General features: G+C 43.1%; 1 protein-coding gene across 3 annotated transcripts in view; it reads right to left on the bottom strand.

Annotated features, from left to right (window-relative positions):
* The window catches only part of LOC122551780 (contactin-associated protein-like 5), a 1,290,980-nt gene that overhangs the window by 221,976 nt on the left and 1,041,561 nt on the right, over positions 1-27,443 (bottom strand). For all 3 annotated transcript variants that reach the window (XM_043694243.2, XM_087989330.1, XM_043694244.2), the window contains 3 exons: positions 10,841-10,968; positions 8,351-8,521; positions 3,000-3,218 (listed from right to left, as the gene is read on the bottom strand). In XM_043694243.2, coding sequence (XP_043550178.2) covers positions 3,000-3,218; positions 8,351-8,521; positions 10,841-10,968 — 518 coding nt within the window. The remainder of the gene's footprint in view (positions 1-2,999; positions 3,219-8,350; positions 8,522-10,840; positions 10,969-27,443) is intronic.

Below are 27,443 nucleotides of genomic sequence, written 5' to 3'. Positions count from 1 at the left end.
AGAGCCTTCGGTGCAACTCATCCATGCTGACCAGATATCCTGAATTAATCTAGTCCCATTTGCCAGCAGTTGGCCCATATCCCTCTAAACTCTTCCTATTCATATACCCACCCAGATGCCTTTTAAATGTTATAATTATGCCCGCCTCCACCACCCTCTGCGTGAAAACGTTGCCCCTTAGGTCTCTTTTAAATTTTTCCCCCTCACCTTAAACCTTAAATATAGTTGTCAACTCCCCCGCCCCAGAGAAAAGATCTTGTCTATTAATCCCATCCATGCTCCTCATGATTTTATAAACCTCTATAAGGTCACTCTTCAGCCTCCGACGTTCCAGGGAAAACAGCCCCGGCCTATTCAGCCTGTCTCTATAGTTCAGATCCTCCAACCCTGGCATCCTTGTAAATCTTTTCTGAACACTTTCAAGGTTCACAACATCTTTCCAATAAGTGGGAGACTAGAATTGCATGTAATATTCCAAATGTGGCCTAACCACAGTTGCAACAAAACCTTGCCAATTGCATACTCAATACTCTGACCAATAATAATGTGTGAGGATGGTCTGAGAAATGTTGGTGTGATACCATGACAGCAGATTTCCTGGTAGATACTGTGATAAGGTGTAGCATTAGCTGTTGATGTAGCCATATGCCCCTTCATTCACTATGTCATTATCTTTGTCAGGAGCCTCTTACATAGAAGATAGAAGATACTTCACAACCACCTGGTGAAGGAGCAGCACTCCGAAAGCTAGTGCTTCCAAATAAACCTGTTGGACTATAACCTGGTGTTGTGTGATTTTTAACTTTGTACATCCCAATCCAACACCGGCACCTCCAAATCATGAAACATACAGATGCTTGAGCTGAAACTGTAATACAAATCAAGGCTCAGGGTTATATTCTCATTCACAGTATCAATATAAACATATATAGCAGATGGAACACCATTTCATTGTAAAATGTGAACTTGGAAACACTTTTGGATATAAATTTCACATAATTCCTCATTCTAAATCATGGGTCTCACATGGCTCAAGCCAACTCTGGTATGAACTACAACACCAGCCCAACACCAGCCCAACTGGAAGGTCTCCAGTTTTGCAATGGAGCTGGTGTTGTAGGGAAAGCAGTGTGTAGACTCCTGACCTGCCCTTTATTTATAAAACAGGCTCAGTGCAATTTATTGGAATGGCAATGTCTAGTCCACTTCTTCCTCTGGCTGGAGAGTATAGAAGTGGGGACCTTCTTCTAGGCTAAAGGATCGATCATTTCAGAGAGAGGTGAGGAGAAATTTCTTCACTCAGAGGCTTTCGACTCTCTACGGCAGAGAGTTGCTGCTGTTCACTCATTCAGTAAATTCAAGGCAGAGATCGATAGGTTTTTGGACTCCAGAGAAATCAAGGCATATGGTGATCTGACAGGAGAATAATTGGGGTCGAAAGATCAGCCATGATCTTATTGAATGGTGAATTAGACCCAAGAGGCTACATGGACATCTCCCACAGTCTTTTTTAGCTATTTGTTCTAACAGTGTGACATATTCAGGTGAACCCAAATAAAATAATGGAACAAACTGTATGCTAAAATTTCTCAACACACTCTGGACACACATGCTCGAAACTCTCAGGAATACCGGTTTTTGAAGGGCCCCCATTGCTTTTTAAATCTTTCACTGACTATCCATCGTGTCCAGGGGTGTGTTGACTAGATGGATTAGCCCTGGGAATTGAAGGGTTATAGGGATAGGGTATGGGGTGCATCTGAGTGGGCTGCTTTTTGGAGGGTCGGTAGAGACTCAATGGGCCGAATGCCCTGCTTCAACACTATAAGGATTTTATAAATTTATAACCTGGGTTCCTGATCCATTCCTTGAAGTTGCCAGGAATTTTGTTCCTCTAAAAAGCCCTGTCAGTAGCAGAGACTTGTCAAAAGTGCTCACCACTTCCTGCTTATCTGCTGAAGGGGTTAATTGTGGGATAGTCTGGTTCCCCCTGCAGCCATTCTTTGACTTTCTCATGGCCATCCAAACAACAGGGAAATAACAAATTGACTTAAAATCGAGCAATCCATCAACTGTCATAGTTATCAAATATCACAGCATCTAATTCAATCACTGTGCCCACAGACCAGCTGCACATTAATGAGCAACAGGACTAATACCTGAATAACACATATTCAAGTTTATAAAGGTGTGTAATTCATGTAGGAGCCCATATGCCACAACAGTAATGCCTCAATGATTTTCATTAGCTTACTTTCTCCTGAAGTGGTAATGTGGCTCATAGAAACCGTGAGTGACAGACAGTAATAAAGAAATAAGTTAAATATTCCTTCAGCATTACAGATTTAAGGGAGTGGCTTCCACATAGCATTCACTTTGTTCACATGGGTGCCTAATACCAAGAGTTTTGATCAGACTGTACAAATGTACCATGAATCCTAGTAGTTATGGAAACATTTTTCTTTTCCTTGGAAAGCTGAGCACATTACTAGCTCAAAATGGGCACTCTGGATATATTAGCATGCACTTCAAAAACGTTGCACTAAGCAACCTGCAGGCTTCATACTAAAACGAGCAGAACATAAAGCTATGTAGTGAAAAAGCACTGAATACCCATTCCATAATTCTATCATTTCTTACCTTACCTATTGCAAGCAACAAAGACCATTTGCCCAGTGTGTCAATGTAAGATTGATAGAATTACCATTGGCAATATTTTCTCTTAATCATGTGCTTTATAAATAACCAAATGCTTTTAATAGGTAGGTGTTCTCACAAGACAATTGTAAGCTTTGACATGCCTCACTCACAAAATGTCAGTTGCTTTGACAGGGAGCAAAAATGTACCAGGGAATGGAATGTTTGTATTGTGGACTTCTCCTGGTTTGTGCGCTATTAATGTAGGCAGTCAATTGAGAGAGAAAGTGAAAGGGATAATCAGTCAAAGCACTGACGACAGATTAATAGACTTTTTTTTCTGCAGAACAGTGAGCTCCTACCTACAAACAGCTGGCTGTTGAGCTGTAAATGAATGTGTCCATCGGCTGGAGCCTCCTGAGCCACTCGTGGTAGGTGATCTACTCGGAGTGATGCTGCTTTGATATTCCGCTCTGCCTCGACGTAATGCCACTGATTGTCATTCAACGGTGAGGGTGAGTCCACTGCAACTGCAAAAGGGCCGTTCCCCACATCGAGTGAGAAGAGAACTTCCACTGGCGCTGCAAAAATCCACAGGGAACACAACGACATGAGCATCATTCAGCTGGATGGCAATGTTTTCCAATATCTCAACATGGAACATAAATTCTATTCAACTGGAAATTGTCTTTCTCATCGTGCAAGGCTTCTTTTCACAAGGTAAAGTGAAAGGACATCGACTTCTTTCATTTCCATTACCTCCCAAACTTATTCTAAAAGTGGCTATTTTCCCTGGAGTGTCACAGGCTGAGGGGTGACCTTCTAGAAGTTTATAACATCATGAATTGGTTGAATAGTCAAGGTCTTTTCCGCAGGATAATGGATTCAAAACTAAAGGTCCTGGGTTTAAGGTGAGAGGGGGAAGGTTTAAAAGGGACCTAAGGGGCAACCTTTTCATGCAGAGGGTGCTGTGTGTATGGAATGAGTTGCTGGAGGAAGTGGTGGAGGCTGGTACAAATACAACATTTTCAGAGGCATTTGGATGGGTATATGAATAGGAAGGGCTTAGAGGGACATGGGCCATGTGTTGGCAAATGGGTCTAGATTAATTTGGGATATCTAGTCAGCATGGATGAGTTGGGCAGAAGGGTTTGTTTTCGTGTTGTACATCTCTATGACTCTATTACCAATTATGCTCCTTGAAAGGATTTTTCTGTTATCGATTTAACCTGACCAAGATATGGGTTCTGTAAGTTTTGAGCACCACTTTCTCATTCACTCGAGTAATCATTCATTATTACTTGAATTTATTCTTGAGATATGAGCATTGCTGGCAAGGTTGATACAAATCGCTCACGCAGACTGTGAGCTTGTGTGGGATGGAGCCACATGAATGCCAGATGAAGGAATGATAACCTGTCAGCCCAGGCATTAAGTGTCAGTCTTTGTCTTCTACAGAACCAAAAGTCTCAATTTCATGGACCCGTCTTGTTCCATATTCTTGTGCTCCCAGGTGAGCCACTGTGGTACCATGATACTGTCCTACCCTTTGAGCCAGCAGACCCTGGGTTCTAGTCCCACATGTTCCACAGGACACCTCTGAACAGGGTGCTGAGAAAATATCTATTCTTGTGTTTCCTTCTCCTAAGCCATTCCTAAATGTTAACATGAGACTGTATTTCAATGGGATTATCTGACTCTGCACAGGGGCAGATAACCAAAGAACAACATTAATGAGAGCCTGGGGTGTGAGTCTTTCAGCTCTGCTTCTGAAATTGCCAACCTCTTGTGAGGAACAGGAGGGTACACACTTTTATAAGATTGCCCATGTAGGGTGTGGGCAGCCGTTGTTGAGATGAACATCAGTAACTTGGAAATTGTTTTATGTGAGTTTAAAATGTGGAACTCTTGACAAAACAAAGCCATTTCATTTTGGTAACACTCACATTTCATGACCATTCCCTGACTCTCCATCTACCGAGGCTAACTTAAAGATGGGGCAGATTCTATTTTTTTAATATAACCTGTTCAGAATTATGCCTCTGGAACTGGTTGGGCTTGAATCTGGGCCTCCTGGTCCAGGGCAGGTGCACTATCACTGCGCTATGAGAACGCTATTCCTTTTTTATTTAACCTATATTTCTAATCAACCTGTTCAGAGATATTATTAAACACCTCTGGAGCAGGTGGGACTTGAACGCAGGCCTCCTGGGTCGGGGTAGGGACACTACACTGAGCCCATGGGACAGATTTTAAAATTATTAAGAGGTGGGAGTCAGAGCCATGAATGTCACATCATGCCTGAAGGTGGCGTGATTCTCTTGGTTTCACCTCCATCCTGTGATTCCCTACTGTCACCATGATATCCCTGCCCTGGGGCCATTAATAGATCAACAGACACATCCCCTAGGCTTCTGCCTCAATGAAAATCAGAGTGACCACCCCCAATTCCTGCCATCCATGCCAAAAGCCATCTACAATCACTACACTTCACTCATGAACTCAGTGCTGCATTAATGTTTGTGTGGAAGGAAACCTCTCTGTTCTGAATCTTACATTTAATCACATCTGCCTGTTGATTCTTGACTTGTCAATCACTTGAAAGAGTCTGTTTCCAGTGCTCCTGTCTGGTCCCTTCATAACTTCACCTCTTTGAAATCATCCCTCTCGGCTTCAAATAACTATCATTGGTGGAGTTAACTGGCATGTTCAATGCCAATTCTCAAACCATATGCTTCACTTTCAGATTGTAGCTTTGAAATATTAAGAGAATCCAAAACTCGAAGTGGAAATGTAAGTGGTCTGTCACACATGACCATTTTACTCATCACAACAAAGACACTGATGACGATAAGGGGTATTCATTCACTGAAGATTAGTTACAGAAGCAGAAAGGGAGAGGATGGATGAAATGTTCCTAATTATGGGAATGGAATGCTCGTGAAGCCTTGTCAATCACAGCATTTTAGAGTTATTTTGGGTGTCAGATGTGGCTCACAGTGGGTGGATATCTCACCTCTGAGGCTGTCAGGTTGTAAGACTTGAGCACAAATATAAAGGCTGATATTCCAGTGCAGAACTAAGGGAATTCCACACTGCTAGACATGTCATCTTTCAAATGAAATATTAAAATGAAGCTTCTTTCAAGTAGATATAAAATATCCTCTGGCACTATTTCGAAGAAGAGCAAGGAGATTCTCCTCAATATGTTCTCATCAATCAATTTTTTTTAAAAGCAGACAAGGTGATCAATAATACATGACTCTTTGTGGGAGCTTGCTGCACACCGATTGGCTGCCCTATTTGGTGTTTCACAACAGTGACTGAACACAGGAACAGGAGTAGGTCATTCGGCCTATCAGATCTGCTGTTCACTGCCAACATGGTCAACTGAACATGTCAATGTCATTGGCCCAACTGATCCCCATATCCCTGAACTTCAAGTTGTTCATCAGCTTTAATGCACATTGAGACATGGTTGCAAAGGGTGCTAAATAATTGCAAGGCATTTTCATTATTAGGTATGCACTTGCCTAAACAATGAGACGGCAGGTTAAGACAGAAGGAAAATGTGAATCTCGCAGTTCATTCTGATATGGAGCTAGCACTGATATAGCACTTTAGGTCCAATGGTCTTCCCTCTGTGCTAAAACGTCCTTTACTTTGGTGCTGTTGAAGTTTGTCTGGAGATCCGTGTCCCTCAAAATGGTTGTCTGATTTGCAGGCTGTAAGAATGTAGTCTCAAAACTTTGAGCTTCATTGATAGAAGTGATGAACGATATCTGCATTATTGCAGAAATAATACAACTTACATTTAAAACAAGATCTAAAAATAAAATCACAAGGTTAAAAAGTGGAATTGGATGGATTGACTGACTGTGGCTGGCATTCATTTCAGCTGTTCGAGGTCACTTACCAAATGTATTGCCTACCTCTGTGACCTAATGGTTTTAAAAATCTCTTTAAAAACTCTTGTGATGATTATGTTTCACTTGTAGTCTCTGACAGCACCGGTTGTAAAAAGGTTTACATGGACCATAAAGAAACCACTAGGAACCATGGAATTTGCAACTGCAGGGCTTTATCTTAAGCCATCTTTATACTGGCAATTTGGCTGTTGAAGTAGATATTACTGTATTATCAATACCAACAATAAAACATTGACTGGTTGTATCTTTTTTTTTTAGCCAGACTTATTAATGGTCTCAATCGTCTAAAAGTAACAATAAGGTTTAATCAAACTTATTTTAAAATGGAATTTCAAACAATAAGTTGCCAATATTTTATTTAGAAATATCAGTTTGAAATAATAAGATGCATTTACTTTTCTAAGAGAAAATGATGGCTGATTGCTCCAATGCTCAGTATCTGCCATCTAATATTGCTGACATCTTTTCATCCTACACATTTACTAGAATGATACCAGGATTGAAGGATTTTAGATACAAGGAAAGATTAGAGGAATTAGGCTTATTCTCAGAGAAAATTAAGAGGTGACCTTATAGAAGTGTTTGAAATTATGAACAATTTTAACTGGGTAAAGAAAGATATTCTGTTTCCACCAGTTGGTATGTCAGTAACCTTGGGGGGAGGGGGGGTTCATTATTTCAAGATTATTAGCAACAGAGCTAGGAGTGAGATGAGGAGAAACTTCTTTATTGTTTGGAGTTGGAACCCGCTGCCTGGGGGAGTGGTGGAGGCAGATTCTGTAGGACAGAAAACAGAACCAAAGGTATGTTTAAAAGTGATGAAGCTACAGGGCTAGGTTGAGAGGGATGGATAATGGGACGAGCTGGGTCACTCTTGCAGGAGCTTGTACACACAGGATGGGTCAAAAAGGCCTCCTTCCATACTGTAAAATGCTATGATTCTATGAGGGGGGCACTGTCTGCCCTTTTTATACTCCAATCCATGCATACCGAGACGAAGTACCGAGGCCTCAGAACAATGGTGGAATCACACCCTCACAGCTTAAATTGAGACATGTCTGCAACACCAGATACAACACTGATCTATCACTGATTCAAGGGTGTAATGTGCAGGGGTGGGCACAGCTCGGTCACACAGAGAACAACGTGATTGATCTCTAGTGTTCGATCAAAAATAGCTGGATCTTCAAGAAGGATACCTCAGAAGAATGGTGCAGAGATATTGAAGGTACTTGCAAGGGAGATTAAATGTCAATGCATTCAAAGGTTAAGGTGGCTCAGGATCAGGATACATTTATGACAGACAGCAGGAAATATGTCTTTATATAGTTGATAAACCATTGGAGCGCTAGGACGGAAAGGATAAATTCAGCCAGGATAGCAGGCACATTTATGAGACTGGTGGAATGAGTGATAGATAAAGCCAAATGAACTGAAGTGTCTTCATCTCAGACTATTCAAATGTGAAGTAAACTTGCAATGGAAAAAGTGTGGAGTCCTTCCAATTCATCTCTCTGAATCCTTCATCAGCTCTGGCTGATCGATCAGTGCCCGATTCACTGCATCACACAGTCCACCAACTTTGTATTTTGGACACATCAATGCGATCTTGCTCAGTGTCACTCAACACGAGAAAGACTTTATTACCTTTTGTGATTTGATTTAATTAATTGGATTTTGCTGACTACTGACACAGCAGCAGAGTTTCCAGGCAATTACCCCTGTGTGAAACCCTTGCCAACAGATCTCTCTCTCAAATTGCACTCCTGTCAGGTGGTACTTACAGTTCAGTTCGATCCTTATGAAGTCCTTAATGCCAAGGTTCTCCAGGAAAACGCCTGATGCCACAGTTGTTTTGAAGAAAAATGAAATGTCTGCGCTTAGCTCCCCACGGAATGTTGGAAAATGGAGATAGGAGGACTTGGTGTTAAATGATGCTGCATTCCAGTAATTATCTGTATGGGCACATAAATGTACACAGTTGTTTCAAACTGAGGTTGAACAAATAATTTCATTTCTTTTTGAGTCTGGAGACTATCTAAAGATGTGCAATGCGACATATCTGCTGAGGCTAGAGACAGACACTAAAATGGGTATGCACTTCTATACATTTAGATGGAATCACTCGTGTCAGTGTCAGTTCCATTCCTTAGCAATTTTACTTAGTGAACACTTGCTGATGTGTTCGGAGGTAATGGATTCAAGGCTCATGAGTAGAAAGCAGTCTCAGTTATGCAGCATTGCAAGGCATGAGCAATTTCCCGAAAGCGAAAACAAAAACCATTCTTTGTTTAAGCTACACGCCAATGTTTGTGTTATATTTTTCTGTCTGCTCGTTCTGTTGGGAGGTATATTATAGTGAAGGAAAGCTTAAAGGACTCTTTTTAAAATGAATCTTTGTTCATACACATGATCAAATTATGATCAAAAAACTACATTGTTAATAAGGAAATATTATCAAAACTTTTGAGATTGTTCACAGAGGGTAATGAATAGCTGGTGTTGATTCAAAGATAATTATATAATTTAGGGCTCAGTTAATTGAAATCTAGCATAAGAGACATTTTGGAATGACTGCAGGCTACTTGAGAGGTAGGGATGGTTTGATCACTGCAACTTGATCGATTGAAAACCAATAACTGGCTACTAGGAAGAGACAGAAGGGTGAATTGATGAGTGGTTCAGTTGTTAGCACTGCTGCCTCACAGCAACAGGGACCTGGATTCAATTGCCAACTTGGATGACTGTCTGTGTGGAGTTTGCATATTCTCCCCGTGTCTGCGTGGGTGTCCTCTGGGTGCTTTGGTTTCCTCCCACAGTCCAAAGATGTGCAGATTAGGAGAATGGGCCATGCTAAATTGCCCACAGTTTTCAGGAATGTGTAGGGGTGTGTTAGTCAGGGGTAAATATAGGACAAGAGAATTGGTGAATGGGTCTGGTTGGGTTACTGTTTGGATGGTCGGTGTGGATTTATTGGGCCAAAGGACCTGCTTCCACACTGTAGAGATTCTATGATTCTATACAGTTGAACAGCCCAGCCTAGGCTAAAGTGAAGACTGCGGATGCTGGAGATCAGAGTCAAGATTAGAGTGGTGCTGGAAAATCATAGCAGGTCAGGCAGCATCCGAGGAGCAGGAAAATCGATGTTTCGGGCAGGAGCCCTTCATCAGGAAAGCCCTTCCTGATGAAGGGCTCCTGCACAAAATGTCAATTTTCCTGCTCCTTGGATGCTGCCTGACCTGCTGTGCTTTTCCAGCATCACTCTAATCTGTCCAATCATTCCTCATGAGTCAACCCACTCTTTCTAGGTGGGAGACAGTGAGGTCTGCAGATGCTGGAGATCAGAGTTGAGAGTGTATTGCTGGAAAAACACAGCAGGTCAGGCAGCATCCGAGGAACAAGAAAATTGACATTTTGGCCACTCTTTCCAGGTGTTAATCTCATAAACGACCTCTGAACGAGCTCCTTCCTTAAATAAGGAAATCAAAATGGCACACAGTATTTGGGAAGTGGGCTCACCAATATCCTGTATAAGTGAAACACAGCCTCCCTTCATAATAAAAGGTAGCATTACATTAGCCTTCTTAATGTCTGGTTGTACCCACATATAAACCTTTGTGATTTATGCACTAAAACACCTTGATCCTTCTGAGAATTCTGCAGTTGCGCTCTATGTAATAATACACTGTTTTTTTATTCTTCTTGTCATTTGACAACATTGCATTTACTTGCCTTATGTATCAATTGTCAGTCTTTTGCCTACTCACTTAATCTACCTACATTGGTCTACATCCTCATATCTTCACAAACTACATTCTGACTGATCTTTGTGCCATCTGTTAATTTAGCCACCAAGCTCAGATTATGGGGAATCCTTCAATTGGTTCATCCCTTGACATTTGATTGATCAGAAAGAGTTAACTCTGCATGAAATTTCTCTCCTAAACTTTCACATAACATTAAATTGCTTTATAGCTGATGATATATGTCAATAAGCTCAATGTTTTTTGCATCTATAGTCACTAACCAAGTCAAGGTAATGTGATTGAACAATGTATATTGGAACATTGGAGTTACTGACAATGTAATGTTTGTGGTAAAAATGTCAAGTGACATTTTTTTAAAAACAAATTTGCAATTTAATTTCATTATCATCAAGATGAATATCCTGACAACGCTTTTGCAATCAGAATCTACAGAAGTCCTTCCTCAGTATTTCTTGGCCCTGTATCAGAGTTAAAGGTTGATACTGCAAGTGCTTGAGTCCTACTTACTGTCTCCATTGCAACGGAGTGGTCCAAGTCTGTAAGCTGCCTCTGAATCTGTCCTGTTGGTGTCTCCAATTACAAGCTGGGTCAGAGGCAAGTGATCTTTGTATGAAAGAAGACCCGTGTCATTCACCCTGCCAACAATGAGGGAAAGAAACCAAAGAGCTGTGTAAATCTCAGCAACATTAAAAAGTACTCAGCACTTCTTCCAATCAGTAAATGTCACAAAACAAGTGAGGATTTCTTTTTCAGGACCAGGAAAGGTCATTCAATTCAATAAGTCTGCTTCTCTTTGATGGATCAATCTCATTCTAGAAGTTTCCATAATATCGCTTAATTGCCATTCTCCATTGGTACAGATTTGTCCATGTAATCGATGGACCTCAAAGCACTTCACAACCAATCAATTTATCTTTTATGTATAGCCAACGTTGTTTTGTGTAAAAATATAACTGTCAATACTGCGCACTGTAAGATCTCATTAGGCCTGGATTTTCACTGAAAATTCACCAGTTATCGTGAAGTTGAAGTTTAAGGCATTTCAGCACTGTTGCGAATCAAATTCTGAATGTGGGAATGTTTCAAACATCAAAATGTCCTTCTGAACCAGATGCCAAGCTCTGTTTCCATCAGCATTCTTAACTCCTCATTCCCCATGCCAAGCAATTGACCCTCTGAGTCCCAACCATCCTTCACGACTTCATGTCAAGTATATCCCCATCATAGAGTCATAGAGATGTACAGCACAGAAACAGACCCTTCGGTCCAACTTATCCATGCTGACCAGATATCCTAATTTAATCTAATCCCATTTGCCAGCACTTGGCCCATATCCCACTAAACCCTTTCTATTCCCTACCCTACCCCCATAACCTCACATTAATGACAGCTAACCCACCTAGCCTGCCCACTCAGGATGCTAAGGGGCAATTTAGCATAGCCAATCCACCAAACCTTCACAGCTTTGGACTGTAGGAGGAAACCAGAGCACCCGGAAGAAACCCACACAGACACGAGGAGAATGTGCAAACTCCACACAGTCACCCAAGCCTGCAATTGAACTTGGGTCCCTGGCACAGTGAAGCAACACTGCTAACCTCTGAACCACTGAGTGCAGCAGAAATGCACAACAGAAATCTTAAAACCAGAGCTGTCAAATCAAGCATGGGTTCAGATGTTTCACCAAAGTATTGGATTTTTATGCTGTCAAACAAGTCTCATTAAAATTGATGTAACAACAGAAAGAGCCAGAGAAGAGCGGAAAGGCGAAAGTGATAAAAGATTAATGGACAGCTAAACACAAACTGATGGTCAAGTGTAGCCAAATTGTGAGTCTGTGGGAATGATGAAGAATGTGGAGATAAATATTGGGTATTGTGTGCAGCATTGGTCACCTTATTTAGGGAAGGATGTGTAAGCATTGCAAACAGTTCGGATAAGGGGTTCACCAAACTAATACCCGGGATGGACTGGTTGTCTCATAAAGGTTGGATGGGCTAGGCTTGTATCTGCTTGAATTTAGAATAATCAATGAGAACTTGATTGAAACACCAAATCCCGTGCTGTCTTGACAGGATATATGTAGAGAGAATGTTTCCTCTCAGGCGAGAATCAAGAACTAAGGATCACTGTTCAAAATTAAGGGATCAACCATTTAAAACAGCATTGAGGTAAAATAGTTCCTCAGAGGGTGAAGAATCTTTGCAACTGTCTTCCTGCAAATATGGTGGAAGCAGAGATCTTTAAAGACAGAGGTAGAGATAATACAGTTGGTTCTGATATAACGCGATAGTACTATTTTCGTGATCTCACATTATAATAAATCGCGCAGTAGTCACACCATGTAAGCTAATGGGGCTAGAATCACATTATAACCAATACAGGTAAGGAAAGTTCATGTTCTACAAATAACAGTCGAAATTCTTCAATTGCTTTAAAACCAATTCACATTGAAGAAACAGCGTCACAGCAGAACCAACTGCATACTGTTCGTAAGCAAGGGGATGAAGAGTTATTGGGTTAGATGGGAATGTGGACTTAAGGTTGCAATATTAAATGGTGCTGCAGATTCACAAAGCTGAGCAGCCTACCACTGCTTGTTGCTTGTATGTCTGAATAAAAGCTAGAGTGAAGAAAGGAGTCACATTTATCAAGTGATACGTTTTTGCCTTGAATAGAGTAGAGTAGCTTTATTTGTCATTTCTACCATATCCAGACAATAAAAACGAGAGGTGTTTCTCCATGACCAAGGTACTATACGAACACACAGACCACACGAGAGTGTAGTCATACACAGGGCAGCATAAAGTGGAAAGAAAAGTGCAAACCATGCAAGGCAGCATAGTAAGTCCTGACAACACAAGACAATAGGCACAGTAACAATGTAACAATGAATGATCATTAATAAAACATTGTTTTAGCAGCAATTCAAAAAGTTCAAATGGAATAGAGTCTGGTCATACAGTGTTGAGGAGCCTGATGGCTTGGGGAAAGAAACTGTTGCACAGTCTGGCCATGAGGGACCGAATGCTGTGGTATCTTCTGCCAGATGGCAGGAGAGAGAAGAACTTGAATGAAGATGTGTGGGGTCGTCCACAATGCTGTTAGCCTTCTGAATGTAGCGTGAGGTGTAAATGTCTGTAATGGAGGGAAGAGAGACCCCGATGATCTTCTCAGCTGTCCTCTCGATCCGTTGTAGGGTCTTACAATCTGAGACGATGCAATTCCCAAACCAGGCAGTGATGCTTCAGCTCAGGGTATTCTCAATGAACCCTCGGGAGAATGTGGGGAGGATGGGGGAATGGAAGATGGGGTTTCCTCAGCCTGCACAGGAAGTAGAGATGCTGCTGGGCTTCCTTGGCAATGGAGCTAGTGATGAGCGGCCAGGTGAGATTCTTCGCCAGGTGGACACTAAGAAATTTTGTGCACTTCATGATCTCTTCACAAGTGACTAGCTCAATATCGAGAGGTTAAAGGTTCAAAATCATTGGAAAAATCTCAACCAAAGCAAAAGATTTTTCATCCAGAGTTATCAGATTGTGCATGTTCTACCTGAATATTTGGTTTTGATTTGACTTATTATTGTCACATGCACCGAAGTACAGTGAAAAGTTTTGTTTTGTGTGCAGTTCAGGCAGATCATACCATACATGGACATTACATATCTAGTGTGATTGAACAGAATAAGACATACAAGGTTACAGCTGCACAGGAGGTGCAGAAAAGCAAGATCAACATTTGATTTGAAATATGAGAGGTCCATTCAGCAGTCTAATGACAATGGGTATGAACCTGTTCTTGAACCTGTTGTATGTGTGTTTAAGCTTTTGTATGTTCTGCCTGATGGAAGAGGTGGAAGAGATTATAACGTGGGGTGGAACGGGTCTTTGATGATTTTGATTAAATTAGATTCCCTACAGTGTGGAAACAGGCACTTCGGACCTACAAGTGCACACCGACCCTCCGAAGAGCAGACCCATTCCCCTACACTTGCCCCTGACTAATCTACCTAACACTATGGGCAATTTAGCATTGCCAATTCACTTGACCTGCACATCTTTGGACTGTGGGAGAAAACCAGAGCACCCGGAGGAAACCCACGCAGACACGGGGATAATATGGATAAACTCCACACAGACACTTGCCCGAGTCCCTGATGCTGTAAGGCAGCAGTGTCAACCACTGAGCCACTGTGTCACCCCAGGTATGCTTTTCTGCAGTAATAGGAAGTATAGACAGAGTCAATGGATGGGAGTGTGGCTTGTGTAATGGTCTGGTCTGTGTTCACAACTTTATGTAGTTTCTTACAGTGGAGATCATGTTGCGGATGTACAGGACATTGGTTTGGCCACTTTTGGAGTATTGCGCGCAATTCTGGTCTCCCTGCTACAGGAAGGATGTTGTAAAACCTGAAAGGCTTCAGAAGAAATTTACAAAGATGTTGCCAGGATTGGAGGGTTTGAGCGATTGGGAGAGGCTGAATAGGCTAGGGCTTTTTGCCCTGGAGCATCGAAGGCTGAGAGGTGACCTTATTGGAGTTCATAAAATCATGAGGGGCATGGATAGGGTTAATTCACAAGGTCTTTTCCCTGGGTGGGGGCAAAACTAGAAACCAGAGAGCATAGGTTTCAGGTGAGTTGTGCAAGATATAAAAGGGACCGAAGGGCCAACTTCTTCACACAGAGGGTGGTGCGTGTATGGTATGAGCTGCCAGAGGAAGTGGTGGAGGCTGGTACAATCACAACATTTAAAAGGCATCTGGATGGGTATATGTGGAGGAAGGGATTAGAGGCATATGGGCCGGGTGCTGGCAAATAGGATTAGATTTATATCGGATATCTGGTCAAAATAGATGAATTGGATCGAAGGGTTTATTTTTGTGCTGTATATCTCTATGACTCTATAACTCCTGGGCAGAGCAGTTGATATACCAATATGCCGTAATATATGGTGGAAACTGATTCCATAATTAATTTTAAAAGGAATATGAAAAGAAATGTAATGGTCACAGATAGAAGGTGGGAGTCTGGGACAAAAAGATATCAAAGAGCTGAAAGAGACACAATGAGACAAGCGGCCTCCACCTGTGCTGTCAGTTTGATAACTCCATGAACCCTGTTACGGTGCCTTAGAGACAAATTAAGATGTTGGAGCAGTGTTTGATCCTGGTTGGACTTGGGTTTTCAAGCAGAATTTAGATTTGTTGAATGAACTAAGAGATGTTTTGCACAAAAGTGAACCTGAATTTCTTGCAGTCATTCTCAGGTGTATGTATTTCATTTGAAGCCAGTGGAGTTTGAAAAGGCAAAGAATGTTGTAAGATGGTCATAAAGATGTAGTGATGGGAGGGAAGAAGTCATTTTCCATTATTCATCTGGCGGGGTGTGGGCGTCACTGGCTGGTCAGCAATTACGACCCGTCACTAGTTGCCCTTGAGAAGGTGAAGGTGAGCTGCCTTCTTGAACCGCAGCAGTCCACCTGCTGTGGGTTCACCCACAATGACGTTTGGAAGAGTCCTAGATGGTAGATGAAATTATGCTTGAGAAAAAATTGAATAACTTGGGGATGAACATGTCTAATGGCAGCAAAATATAAAGTATTATATCAATTTAATGTAATACACTTGCTCTTGTTTTAGGAAAGATTAACTTTTGTGGAATAACTTTGGTATCTTGACACAATGCTCCAAAATCAAAGTCATCAATCCACACAAGTAACTTTTGTTTCCTCTGCAGATCCCGTTACTTTAATGAGAGACCATTAATGAAAACTAATACAAGAACAACTTGTATTTAGAAGACATTTTATCACAGGAAAATGTTAATTCTTAAAAATTATACTTCTTCAAATCTCTCTCATTGACCATACTTTGGGTCACCTATCCTAATAGTTTGGACCAGAGCAAACCCCCTCTAAATATTCAGAAGATTGTCTAGACCTGAACATTTTCTTATTTTTAAGGTAAAAAAAGGTGTGGCATTCCAAATGCAATTCAATTGGTTGACCTACCAGATTTAAAGCAACAAACATTTTATTCAAACATTATAGTTAAAATACAACACATAAAAAGGAATTGCAATAACTTTACTCTGTTCAAAAACTTACCAGAACAATAGATACAGTGACAATTATTAATTAACAGTTCCAATATAGTACCATCCCATTAACACATGCCTGGCACAAGGCAAATTCATAAAATGGATTGTCTCACATGCAACTCCAATAGCCCAAGAGGAAAAACATCAAGAGGACTCTGAGAGAGCACGGCAGGTGGGAGAGAGGTACTGCAGCTTCCAAACCTCGCTGAGACCCTAGTAACAACAGCTGAAAGCTAAAACTAAAAATCCTGCTTTTGTGGGAGCCTGACCACACCCATTCAGGTTGCTTCTATTGTTCCATTTAAAAAAAAATCTAAGGCCTCACAGGCTGTTTACTCAAGTGGCTCTGGGAGACTGCTCACCACCTCTGTGTTCAAACCTGTCTTCAAAAAAACCCAGGACAAAATACATTATTTAAAGCGACTGAATGGGCTGAGGAGAGGCAGATGGAGATTAATTCAGATAAATGCAAGGTGCTGCATTTTGGAAAAGCAAATCTTAGCCGGACTTATACACATAATGGTAAGGTCCGAGGGAGTCTTGCTGAAAAAAGAGACCTTGGAGTGCAGGTTCATAGCTCCTTGAAAGTCGAGTCGCAGGTAGATAGGATAGTGAAGAAGGCGTTTGGTATGCTTTCTTTTATTGATCAGAGTATTGAGTACAGGAGTTAGGAGGTCATATTGTGACTGAACAGAACATTGTTTAGGCCACTTTTGGAATAATGCGTGCAACTCTGTTCTCTTTCCTATCGGAAGGATGTTGTGAAACTTGAAAGGGTTCAGAAAAGATTTACAAGGATGTTGCCAGGATTGGAGGATTTGAGCATTAGAGGCTGTGGGTGACGTTATAGTGGTTTATAAGATCACGAGGGCATAGATAGGTAAATAGTCAAGGTCTTTTCCCTGGGAGGGCACAGGTTTAGGGTGAGAGGGGGAAGGTATAAAAGAGACCTAAGGGGCACTTTTTCATGCAAAGGGTGGTACGTGTGTGGAATGGGCTGCCAGAGGATGTGGTGGAGGCTAGTACAATTGCAACATTTAAAAGGCATCTGGATGGTATAAGAATAGGAACGATTTGGAGGGATATGGGCCGGATGCTGGCAGGTGGTACCATATTGGGTTGGGATATCTGGTCGGCATGGACAAGTTGGACCAAATGGTCTGTTTCCGTGCTGTACATCTCTATGACTCTATAATTGACACAGTCCCTTACGTTAGAGAAAGTGAGTACTACAGATGCTGGAGATCAAAGTCAAAAAGCATGGCACTGGAAAAGTACAACAGGTCAGGCAGCATCGGAGGAACAGGATAATCAATATTTTGGGCACAAGCCCTTCATCAGGAATATAGGGGAGGGGTTGTGTGGGAGAGTGATTGAGAGATTGGGTGGTGGGGTGGGCATGGAGGGAAGGTAGCTGGGAATGCCATAGATGGATGAAGGTGAGGGCTGATGGTGATAGGTTGGAGCGGAGGGTGGAGTTGATAGGTGGGAAGGAAGATGGGCAGGTAGGACAATTTAAAAAGGTGGTGTGAAGTTGGAAGGTTGGATCTGGGATGAGGTGGGAGGAGGGGACATAAGGAAAGTGGTGAAATCAACATTGGTGCTGTGTGGTTGGAGAGTCCCAAGGTAGAAGATGAGGTGTTCTTCTCCAGGCAAGAGTGTGGTGCTGGAAAAGCACAGCAGGTCAGACAGTTTATCCGAGGAGCAGGAGAATCGACGTTTCGGGCAAGAGCCCTTCATTTGGAATGAGGCTGGGTGCCCCGGGGGTGGAGAGATAAATGGGAAGGGGTGGGGCTGGCTTGAAGGTAGCTAAGAGTGCAATAGGTGGATGGAGGTGGGGTAAAGGTGATAGGTCGGAGAGGACGGTGGAATGGATAGGTGGGAAGGAAGATTGGCAGGTAGGACAGTTCATGAGGACAGAGCTGAGCTGGAAGTTTGGAACAGGGGTAAGATGGGGCAGGGGAAATGAGGAAACTGGTGAAGTCCACACTGATGTCCTGGGGTTGAAGGGTCCTGAGAAGGAAGATGAGGTGTTCTTCCTCCAGGCGTCGGATGGTGAGTGAGTGGTGATGGAGTAGGTCCAAGATCTGCATGTCCTCGGCAGAGTGGGAGGGGCGGTAGGGTTGAATGGTGCGGGTGTCCTGGGGATGTTCTCTAAAGTGCTCTGCAAGAAGGCGTCTAGTCTCTCCAATGTAAAGGAGACCGCATCGGGAGCAACGGATACAGTAAATGACATGTGTGGAAGTGCAGGTGAAACTGTGATGGATATGGAAGGCTCCTTTGGGGCCCTGGACGGAGCTGAGGGAAGAGGGGTGGGTGCAGGTTTTACACCTCTTTTGGCAGCAAGGGAAGGTGTTGAGAGTGCAGGGTGGATTGGTGTGTGGACCTAATGAGGGAGTCACGGAGGGAGTGGTCTCTGCAGAATGCTGGTAGGGGTGGTGTTGGAAATATATCTCTGGTAATGGGGTCTGATTGTAGGTGGCGAAAATGGCAGAGGATAATGCGTTGTATCTGGAGATTAGTGGGGTGGGAGGTAAGGTCTGGAGGGGGTTCTATCCTTGTTGCAGCTGGAGGGCTGGGGTTCAAGGGCGGAGGTGGAGTGAAGTGGAGGAGGTGCACTGGAGGGCATTGTCGGATACATAGAACTGTCTATCATCCAGTTACACTGGCACCATTCCCCACCTTTTCCTTCACTACATTGATGACTGTATTGGCGCCAACTCATGCTCCCACGAGGAGGTTGAACAGTTCATCAACTTCACCAGCACATTCCACCCTGACGTCAAGTTCACCTTAATCACCTCAGACACCTCTCTCCCCTTCCTGGACCTCTCCGTCTCCATCTCCGCTAACCAACTCTACACGGACATCTACATAAACCCGACTCCCACAGCTACCTGGATTCGACCTCCTCCCACTGCCCTTCCTGTAAAAACACTATCTCTTACATCCGGTTCCTCTGTCTCCACTATAACTGCTCCCAGGAAAAGTAATTCTACTCCAGGACATCCCAGATGTCATCCTATTTCAAGGACCGCAATTTCCCCTCCCACGTGGTCAACAATGTCCTCCAGCGCATCTCTTCCACTTCCCGCACCTCCGCCCTTGACCCCCCCCAACTGCAACAAGGAAGGAACGTCCCTTGTCTTCGTGGAAGATGTGCAAATGGGCACAGGTTGTGGAACTTTAGATTAGCTTAATTTTATGCAGCAGAAAAACTAGGAAGTTATCAAAGAAAAAATGTCAGAAAAATTAATCGGTCTTCCCAGGTAACTCAAGACTTAAGTATTTTCAATACTTGTTTTTTTATTACAGTACTGATACAAATAAGCAGTGATTTGGTTCTCAGAATAATATGCTGTATAAGAATAGTGTAGATTTAATGTGAGTATCACTATATGAAGGATAAATAACCCCTTTATCTAATCATTCCCTTAAGCAAAGTGTTTAGAATATTGGCTGAATCAATCAAGACTCCAGCAAAGTTCCCATTAGAAGGCGAGAAGCTGCATGAAGTGTGTGATAGCCTGCTTATTAAATCAGCTTATGAGCTGTTCAGATAGCAGAAAGACCCAGGAGCTCATTAGCTCAACTGACACAAATCAAATGTGCTGTGCACTTTCTAACTCCTTGCGTGAGAAAAGAAAATTGTGTCCTGTTAGTGTGCATTATGCCTTAAACTCTTGATTCATTGGGTTCAAATTGAAATGGAAATTTGAGAAGTATAATCTTTTCAGATTTAATCTGTGTGAACCACATCTCAGGATTGATGGTTCCTCTTTGCTCAATTAACAGTTCAGGCAATGCAAATTCAGTTGTTCCTGCCTGTCTTTTCAAAATATAAGCACCTGAATTAATTACAGTTAAATTCTGCCTCATTTCACCCTTTTACAAATCCCGTTAGATAGCAATGATTGAAAAAACTGCATTCAGACTGGGCTGGGGTGATTATCAAATAGATGTAGCATCAAGTGCTTGCAAATAGAATCACATAATCCCTACAGTGTGGAAACAGGCCACTTGGCCCATTGAGGTCTCACCGACCCTCCAAACAGTATCCCATCCAGACTCACACCTGACCCTATCCCTGTAGCCCTGCATTTCCCACGGCTTATCCACCTAGTCTACACACACCTGGAAACTATGGGCAAGTTAGCATGGCCAATCCACCTAACCTGCACATCCTTGGACTGTGGGAGGGAACCAATGCAGATAAAGGGAGAATGTGCAAACTCCACACAGACAGTCACTGAGAATGGAATTGAACTGGAGTCCGTCATGCTCTGAGGTAGTAGTTTTAACCAATGAGCCACTGTGCTGCCCCAATAAATTGAGTTAATCTTAAGGAACTGGTTTTAGACAACTTGATCTTTCCACTCACTGTATTTTAGGACAGATTCAGTGGGGTGGGGCCTTGTCCAGTGGTAGCATCACTGCCTCTGAGCCAGATGGCCTGTGTGTATTAAACAGGTTGATTAAAAATATGCAGAATAGGTTCAGTATGTCATGGACAAATGGCTAAAAAGAAAGCTTGCAATGGAGGGTAGTGGGTAGAGTTGTCCCTCAAGGATTTGTATATAGACTCCTTGGCCAGGATTTTCTCTCCCCAAGTGGGCAGCATGAGTCAGCAGATTTTCCAGCCAGTTGCACCAGCTTCACGAGACATTCTCCCATATGGGACAATCTTCATTCCGGGGTGAGGGTGAGGGATAGGGAGAGAACTTCTGAATACAGATCAGAATAAGCCTTTAAAAGGCTTGCCTCAATTCTCTGACCTTTGCCCCAGTCTTTTTTGATAAAATCAAAGTCCTCCAGTTCTCACCTCTCACTTTCCCATTTCATCATCATATTTCTATGCTCTATATCAATGTAGTATCAACTCATGCTAACTGATCCCCTATATGTGTTCCTCACACACTCCATGCCAATTCACATATCACATAGGTGCTACAAGGGCAGACCTCAAGAGTATTGCTAAGATTAAATAAATTTAAGGTCTTAATATATCTCATATTTTTAAAAGTATGATTTCATTGTATTTTTAAGAATGCTCCCATTCATGAAAGTCTATTCAAAACAACTAAATCCCTCTTAAGTACTTAATTCCATATAAAAACAAACTATTCATCAAAGCATGCTATAGTTTTAACAACTTATTTAGTGGGTCAATCAAACTGTAAATATTGGGAACCTACTGAGACAATTTTAGCAGCTAAGCATTTATTCAAAGATATTGATAACTCTTGGGGAAGTGTCGGCAAACAGCTATTGAAATTGCTAGAACAAAGTTTTGAATTGAACTGACACAAGCAGAGATTTATTTACATTTTTAAAGGGCTGGGGATTTAAATCACATTACATCATGGTACTCTACAGAACTCATCTGACCCTGACTTTCAAGAAAGAGTTGGATAGAGCTCTGAAGTATAGTGGAATCAAGGGTTATGTGGATAAGGCAGGAACAGGATATTGATTGAGGATGAACAGCCATGATCATAATGAATGGTGGTGCTGGCTCGAAGGGCAGAATGGCCTACTCCTGCACCTATTGTCTATTGCTTATTGTCTATTGTCTGAAGAGCAATTTTTTTTTCTATTCTAAAAATGTTGTGACTCCTATATTGTGTATTAAGACACGTGTAACAGCAAAAATGGGTCTGAACATAAGCTTGAATGGTCCTGCTGAGTTTGGTATTCACTTACTTTTGTCTCAGGCATGTCTTCCCTCGGTCCCTGATCAGAGAAAATGGGATTTGTCAGAAATAGGCCTTGGAAGTTCTTGGAGGAGAAAGTGAGGACTGCAGATGCTGGAGATCAGAGCTGAAAATGTGTTGCTGGAAAAGCGCAGCAGGTCAGGCAGCATCCAAGGAACAGGAGAATCGACATTTCGGGCATAAGTCCTTCTTCAGAAATGAGGAAAGTGTGTCCAGCAGGCTAAGATAAAAGGTAGGGAGGAGGGACTTGGGGGAGGGGTGTTGGAAATGCGATAGGTGGAAGGAGGTCAAGGTGAGGGTGATAGGCCGGAGTGGGGTGGGGGCGGAGATGTCAGGAAGAAGATTGCAGGTTAGGAAGGCGGTGCTGAGTTCGAGGGATTTGACTGAGACAAGGTGGGGGGAGGGGAAATGAGGAAACTTGAGAAAACTGAGTTCATCCCTTGTGGTTGGAGGGTTCCTAGGCGGAAGATGAAGCACTCTTCCTCCAACCGTCGTGTTGCTTTGGTCTGGCGATGGAGGAGTCCAAGGACCTGCATGTCCTTGGTGGAGTGGGAAGGGGAGTTGTTGAGCCATGGGGTGGTTGGGTTGGTTGGTCCGGGTGTCCCAGAGGTGTTCTCTGAACCGTTCTGCAAGTAGGCGGCCTGTCTCCCCAATATAGAGGAGGCCACATCGGGTGCAGTGGATGCAATAGATGATGTGTGTGGAGGTGCAGGTGAATTTGTGGTGGATATGGAAGGATCCCTTGGGGCCTTGGAGGGAAGTAAAGGGGGAGGTGTGGGCGCAAGTTTTGCATTTTTTGCGGTTGCAGGAGAAGGTGCCGGGAGTGGAGGTTGGGTTGGTGGGGGGTGTGGACCTGACGAGGGAGTCATGGAGGGAGTGGTCTTTTTGGAACGCTTGGGAATTCTTGATCTGGATCCCACTCACGTTTTCTGGAGATGTATATGTTTCCACAACTCCATGAAACTTTGGAATCTTTTGGTTTCCATTCAATTCTGGTCTCATTCTTATCGGAAGGATGTTGTGTAACTTGAAAGGGATCAGAAAATATTTACAAGGATGTTGCCAGGGTTGGAGGGTTTGAGCTTTAGGGAGAGGTTGAATAGGCTGAGGCTGTTTTCCTGGACTGTCGGAGGCTGAGGGGTGACTTTATAGAGGTTTATAAAATCATGAGGGGGCGAAGAGAGGGCAAATAATTAAGGTCCATTTCCTGGGTTGGGGGAGCCCAGAATTAGATGGCATAAGATTCCTGAAGAAGGGCATGTGCCCGAAACGTCGAATCTTCTGTTCCCTAGATGCTGCCTGACCTGCTGTGCTGTTCCAGCAATAAAGTTTCAGCTTAGGTTTAGGATGAGAAGGGAAAGATTTAAAAGGAACCTAAGGGGGAATTGATTCATTCAAAGGGTGGTGTATGTGTGGAATGAGCTGCCAGAAGAAGTAGTTGAGGCTGGTATAATTATAACATTTAAAATTCATCCGGATGGGTGTATGAATAGGAAGGGTTTAGAGGGATATGGGCAAAATGCTGGCAAATGGGACTAGATTAATTTAGGATATCTGGTCCGCATGGACAAGTTGGACCAAAGGTCTGTTTCCATGCTGTATATCCCTATGACTCTAAATAACTGATGTTGATCTTGACTCACAAGAGTAACGTCATTGCAGCTCATTGGTTACAGGGGAGTAGAAGGTATAACAGACTGTCAGAATGACAGAAGTAGGTTGGTGCAGACAGCAGATAATAATGGATGGCCCAGTTGTATTGTCATTGGTCTGTTAATCTCGAGACCCAGGTCATGTTTTGGAGACTTTGGCTTAAATCCCGCCATGGCAGCTGGAGGAATTTGGATTCGATAAATGTTTGAAATGAGGAAAAACCCATCTGGTTCATGAACGTGCTTTCGGAAGAAAACTGCCAACTTTATCGGTTTCTGAATAGCTTGAGCTGGTACTCACTGGAGTTTGAAAGAATGGGGGGAGAATCTGACTGAGGTTTATGAAATGCTAAAGGGGGTTTGATAAAATGAATGTTGAACCGAACATTGAACCCTCTTGCAGGGCAGTCTTGAACAAGAGGTTATACATATAGATGGAGAGGAGGTAGGTTCAAAACTGAGATGAGGAGAAACTGCTTCTCTCAGAGGGTTGCGAATCTGTGGAACTCACTGCCCCAGTGTGCAGTGGAGGCACAATCTATCAACAGATTCAAGAAATAGATATGCTTCTGATTAAAAACGGGGTGAAGGGTGATGGGGAGCAGACAGGAAAGTGGATTTGAGACCAGGATAAGATCAGCCATGATCATGTTAAATGACACAGCGGGCTAGAAGGGCTGCATTTTTTCATCCTGCTCCTAATTCCTATGCTCCCATATTGACTAACATGATACTCCAGACCCAATGCGGTTGACTCTTAATGAGGGACAGACAATAAATGCCCTTATCCCGTGAATGAATAAAAGGAAGAGTAATGGATAGTTCAAGTAATAGGTGCAGTTCATTGGAGAGACACAGGTAGGCGTACATTTTAAAAATAAGGGGTGGAAAGAAATATACCTTAAGTTGTAAGATTCATAAAGTGGCAGTGGGGCAGCTCTGGGTGGTTGGTGCAAGGGAAATTGCAAATGCCCAATAAAAATGGTTGGTGCATTCAACTCATGTACTGGAACTGAGAGACTGGAGACCCATTTTAATTCAATCCAGGAATTACACACATTTAAGATCAGGGAGGGAGAGGAAAACAAAAGTGTGGGGTGAGCAATAGCATTAGTAGGGGTTCATAGAATCTCTACAGTGAGAAAACAGGCCATTTGACCCAACAAGTCTATACCGACCCTCCAAAGAGTAACCCACCCAGATCCATTCCCCTACCCTATTACTCTACATTTCCCCCTGACTAATGCATCTAACTTACACATCCCTAAACACTACGGGCAAATTAGCTTGGCCAATTCACCTGACCTGCACATCTTTGGACTGTGAGAGGAAACTGGACACCTAGAGGAAACCCACGCAGACACAGGGAGAATGTGCAAACTCCACACTTGAGGCTGGAATCATAGCAGGGTCCTTGGCGCTGTAAGGCAGCAGTGCTAACCACTGAGCCACTGCGCCAGTGGAGGAGGGGGAGTGAATGTTGGAGTAGGCAGGTAAGACCGGTTTAGTCTGGGATTATGTTTGGAATGGACTGGTTGGACCAAAGTGTATGCTTCTGTGCTGTATGACTCTTTGGCTCTGGTAAGCACGAGCCTACAGTAGTAATTGGGAACATGAATATCCAGTAAGGCAAATTTAGACAGAAGTCCTAGCAGGATGGGCAGCATGTCTGGACAGAAACACATTTAACACTTCAGTAAGGACGATGTTGTAAAAGATATGAAGAAAGATAGAAATTGGCAGCTGAATTTCAGAAAAAATTAAATGAACGGCAGATGCTGGAAACCAGAAACAGAAACAAAAATTGTTGGGAAAACTCAGTAGGTCTGGCAGCAACTGTGAACAGAAAGCAGAGTCAATTTTTCTGCTCCAGTGACCCTTCAGCAGAACTGGTGGTAGTGAGGAAAAGGTTGGTATTTATGCAGAGGATGGGGTGGTGGGAGGATTAAATGATAGGTTGAGGCAAAGCCCAAAGAGGGAGAGAATAAAATTGGGGCTGAATTTCACTTTTTTTTATTAAGTATGAATCTTATCAAGTTTAGTGGAGTGATTCTTGCTGTGAGTTCAAGCAGATTTATTCACTGTATCTCAGCCGACACGTTGCATTACTTGGTGTTTCAGCTCTCATGGTGAGTATCATTTCTGTCTCATCTTACTGTACATCATTCCCAGACTGACAAGGCACTGATGGGATATTCCAGGATTGATGGGAATCACTACCACTGTATTTAAAGGCTGGTGTGCACCTGGAGAAGCCATTTCCAGTCTGGAGCTGCTCCTGCAGAGTTTATGACATTTGCCCTGGATCTGAAAGACAGGGGGCGATCAGCATCATGCATTGTGGGTAAGGTCCTGGAGGTCCAGCTGGACAGGGTGGTGCAGGATTGAAATCTACTCTTCGCCCAGCTGTGAAGAACACAATGTGGCGGCACGGTGGTTAGCACCGCTGCCTCACAGCGCCAGAGACCCAGGTTCACTTCCCGCCTCAGGTGACTGACTGTGTGGAGTTTGCACATTCTCCCCGTGTCTGTGTGGGTTTCCTCTGGGTGCTCCGGTTTCCTCCCACAGTCACAAAGATGTGCAGGTCATGTGAATTGGCCATGCTAAATTGCCCATAGTATTAGGTGAAGGGATAAATGTATGGGTTGGTTGCACTTTGACGGGTCGGTGTGGACTTTTAGGGCTGAAGGGCCTGTTTCCACACTGTAAGTAATCTAATCTAAAACTATAGATCATGCCAGCCTGGTCTGAGGTTGTCACCTCGCTTGAAGACGAATCAGAAGTCTGGACAAATACCAAGCACTGTGGGAAGAAGGTCACTGACCTTTGCACTCCAACAGCAGAAATACCACCATTTCTTTTTGATTGCTTACACTCGCTCTATCTGTGCTGCCGCACACCTTCCTTCCGCCAAGGCTCACGCTCTACCACTCTCATTAATGCACAAAGCACCTTCTCCACTCACACTTACCCACCACAAACTGTGACTCCACCAACCCTCCACGTCTCCTGCTCACTCACTGAGGAAACCTCCCCAATTGCACCATAATAAGTTCCTCTCTCCCATTTCCAGGAGTAAAACAGCTCACCATAGAGCAAAAGGAGTCGAGATGGGTGATGTGCTGCCCATTGTTTAGCTCCTCACCTCTTAAGAGCAGAGCATTTTGATTCTGACAGTCCTAAAAAGGGCATGGACTGGCATCATAGTCTACCCTTGATTTATTGAGCTAGGACTCCTTGAGGAAGGCTATGCTCTTTGACATGACTGAGGTCTGCCAATAATCACAACAGGCTTTGTGACTGTGCTTAAGAACAAGGGAAGGCAGTAGTGGTAGGAGCCTGGCATCTCTGGCTGAGAGGGCAATGTAAAAAGGCAAAGCAATACAAGGCATAGATGCTATACAATCCAGGTTGACTCAGAGTAAATGTGTGCTATTACAGCTAGCCAAGAGTGCTGAGATGTAGCATCGTTCGGTCCATGTGCTGGATTTGTTTCCCTGAACCCAGTGCCCTTGTTGGACCATTACAATGATAGTTGCCAGTGCATTCCAAGCTGAAGGGGGGGAGGTGAGGGGGTGTCACTGGACTTGAAACATTAACTCTGTTTCTCCTTCGATTAGATTAGATTCCCTACAGTGTGGCCCAA

This window comes from Chiloscyllium plagiosum, unplaced genomic scaffold (genome assembly GCF_037043375.1).
Source record: "Chiloscyllium plagiosum isolate Xiang-an unplaced genomic scaffold, Cpla_swu_hap1 HiC_scaffold_7, whole genome shotgun sequence".
NCBI lineage: Eukaryota > Metazoa > Chordata > Chondrichthyes > Orectolobiformes > Hemiscylliidae > Chiloscyllium > Chiloscyllium plagiosum.
Note: the sequence above shows the minus strand (reverse complement) of the source record. Positions and strands in the feature narration are given on the sequence as shown.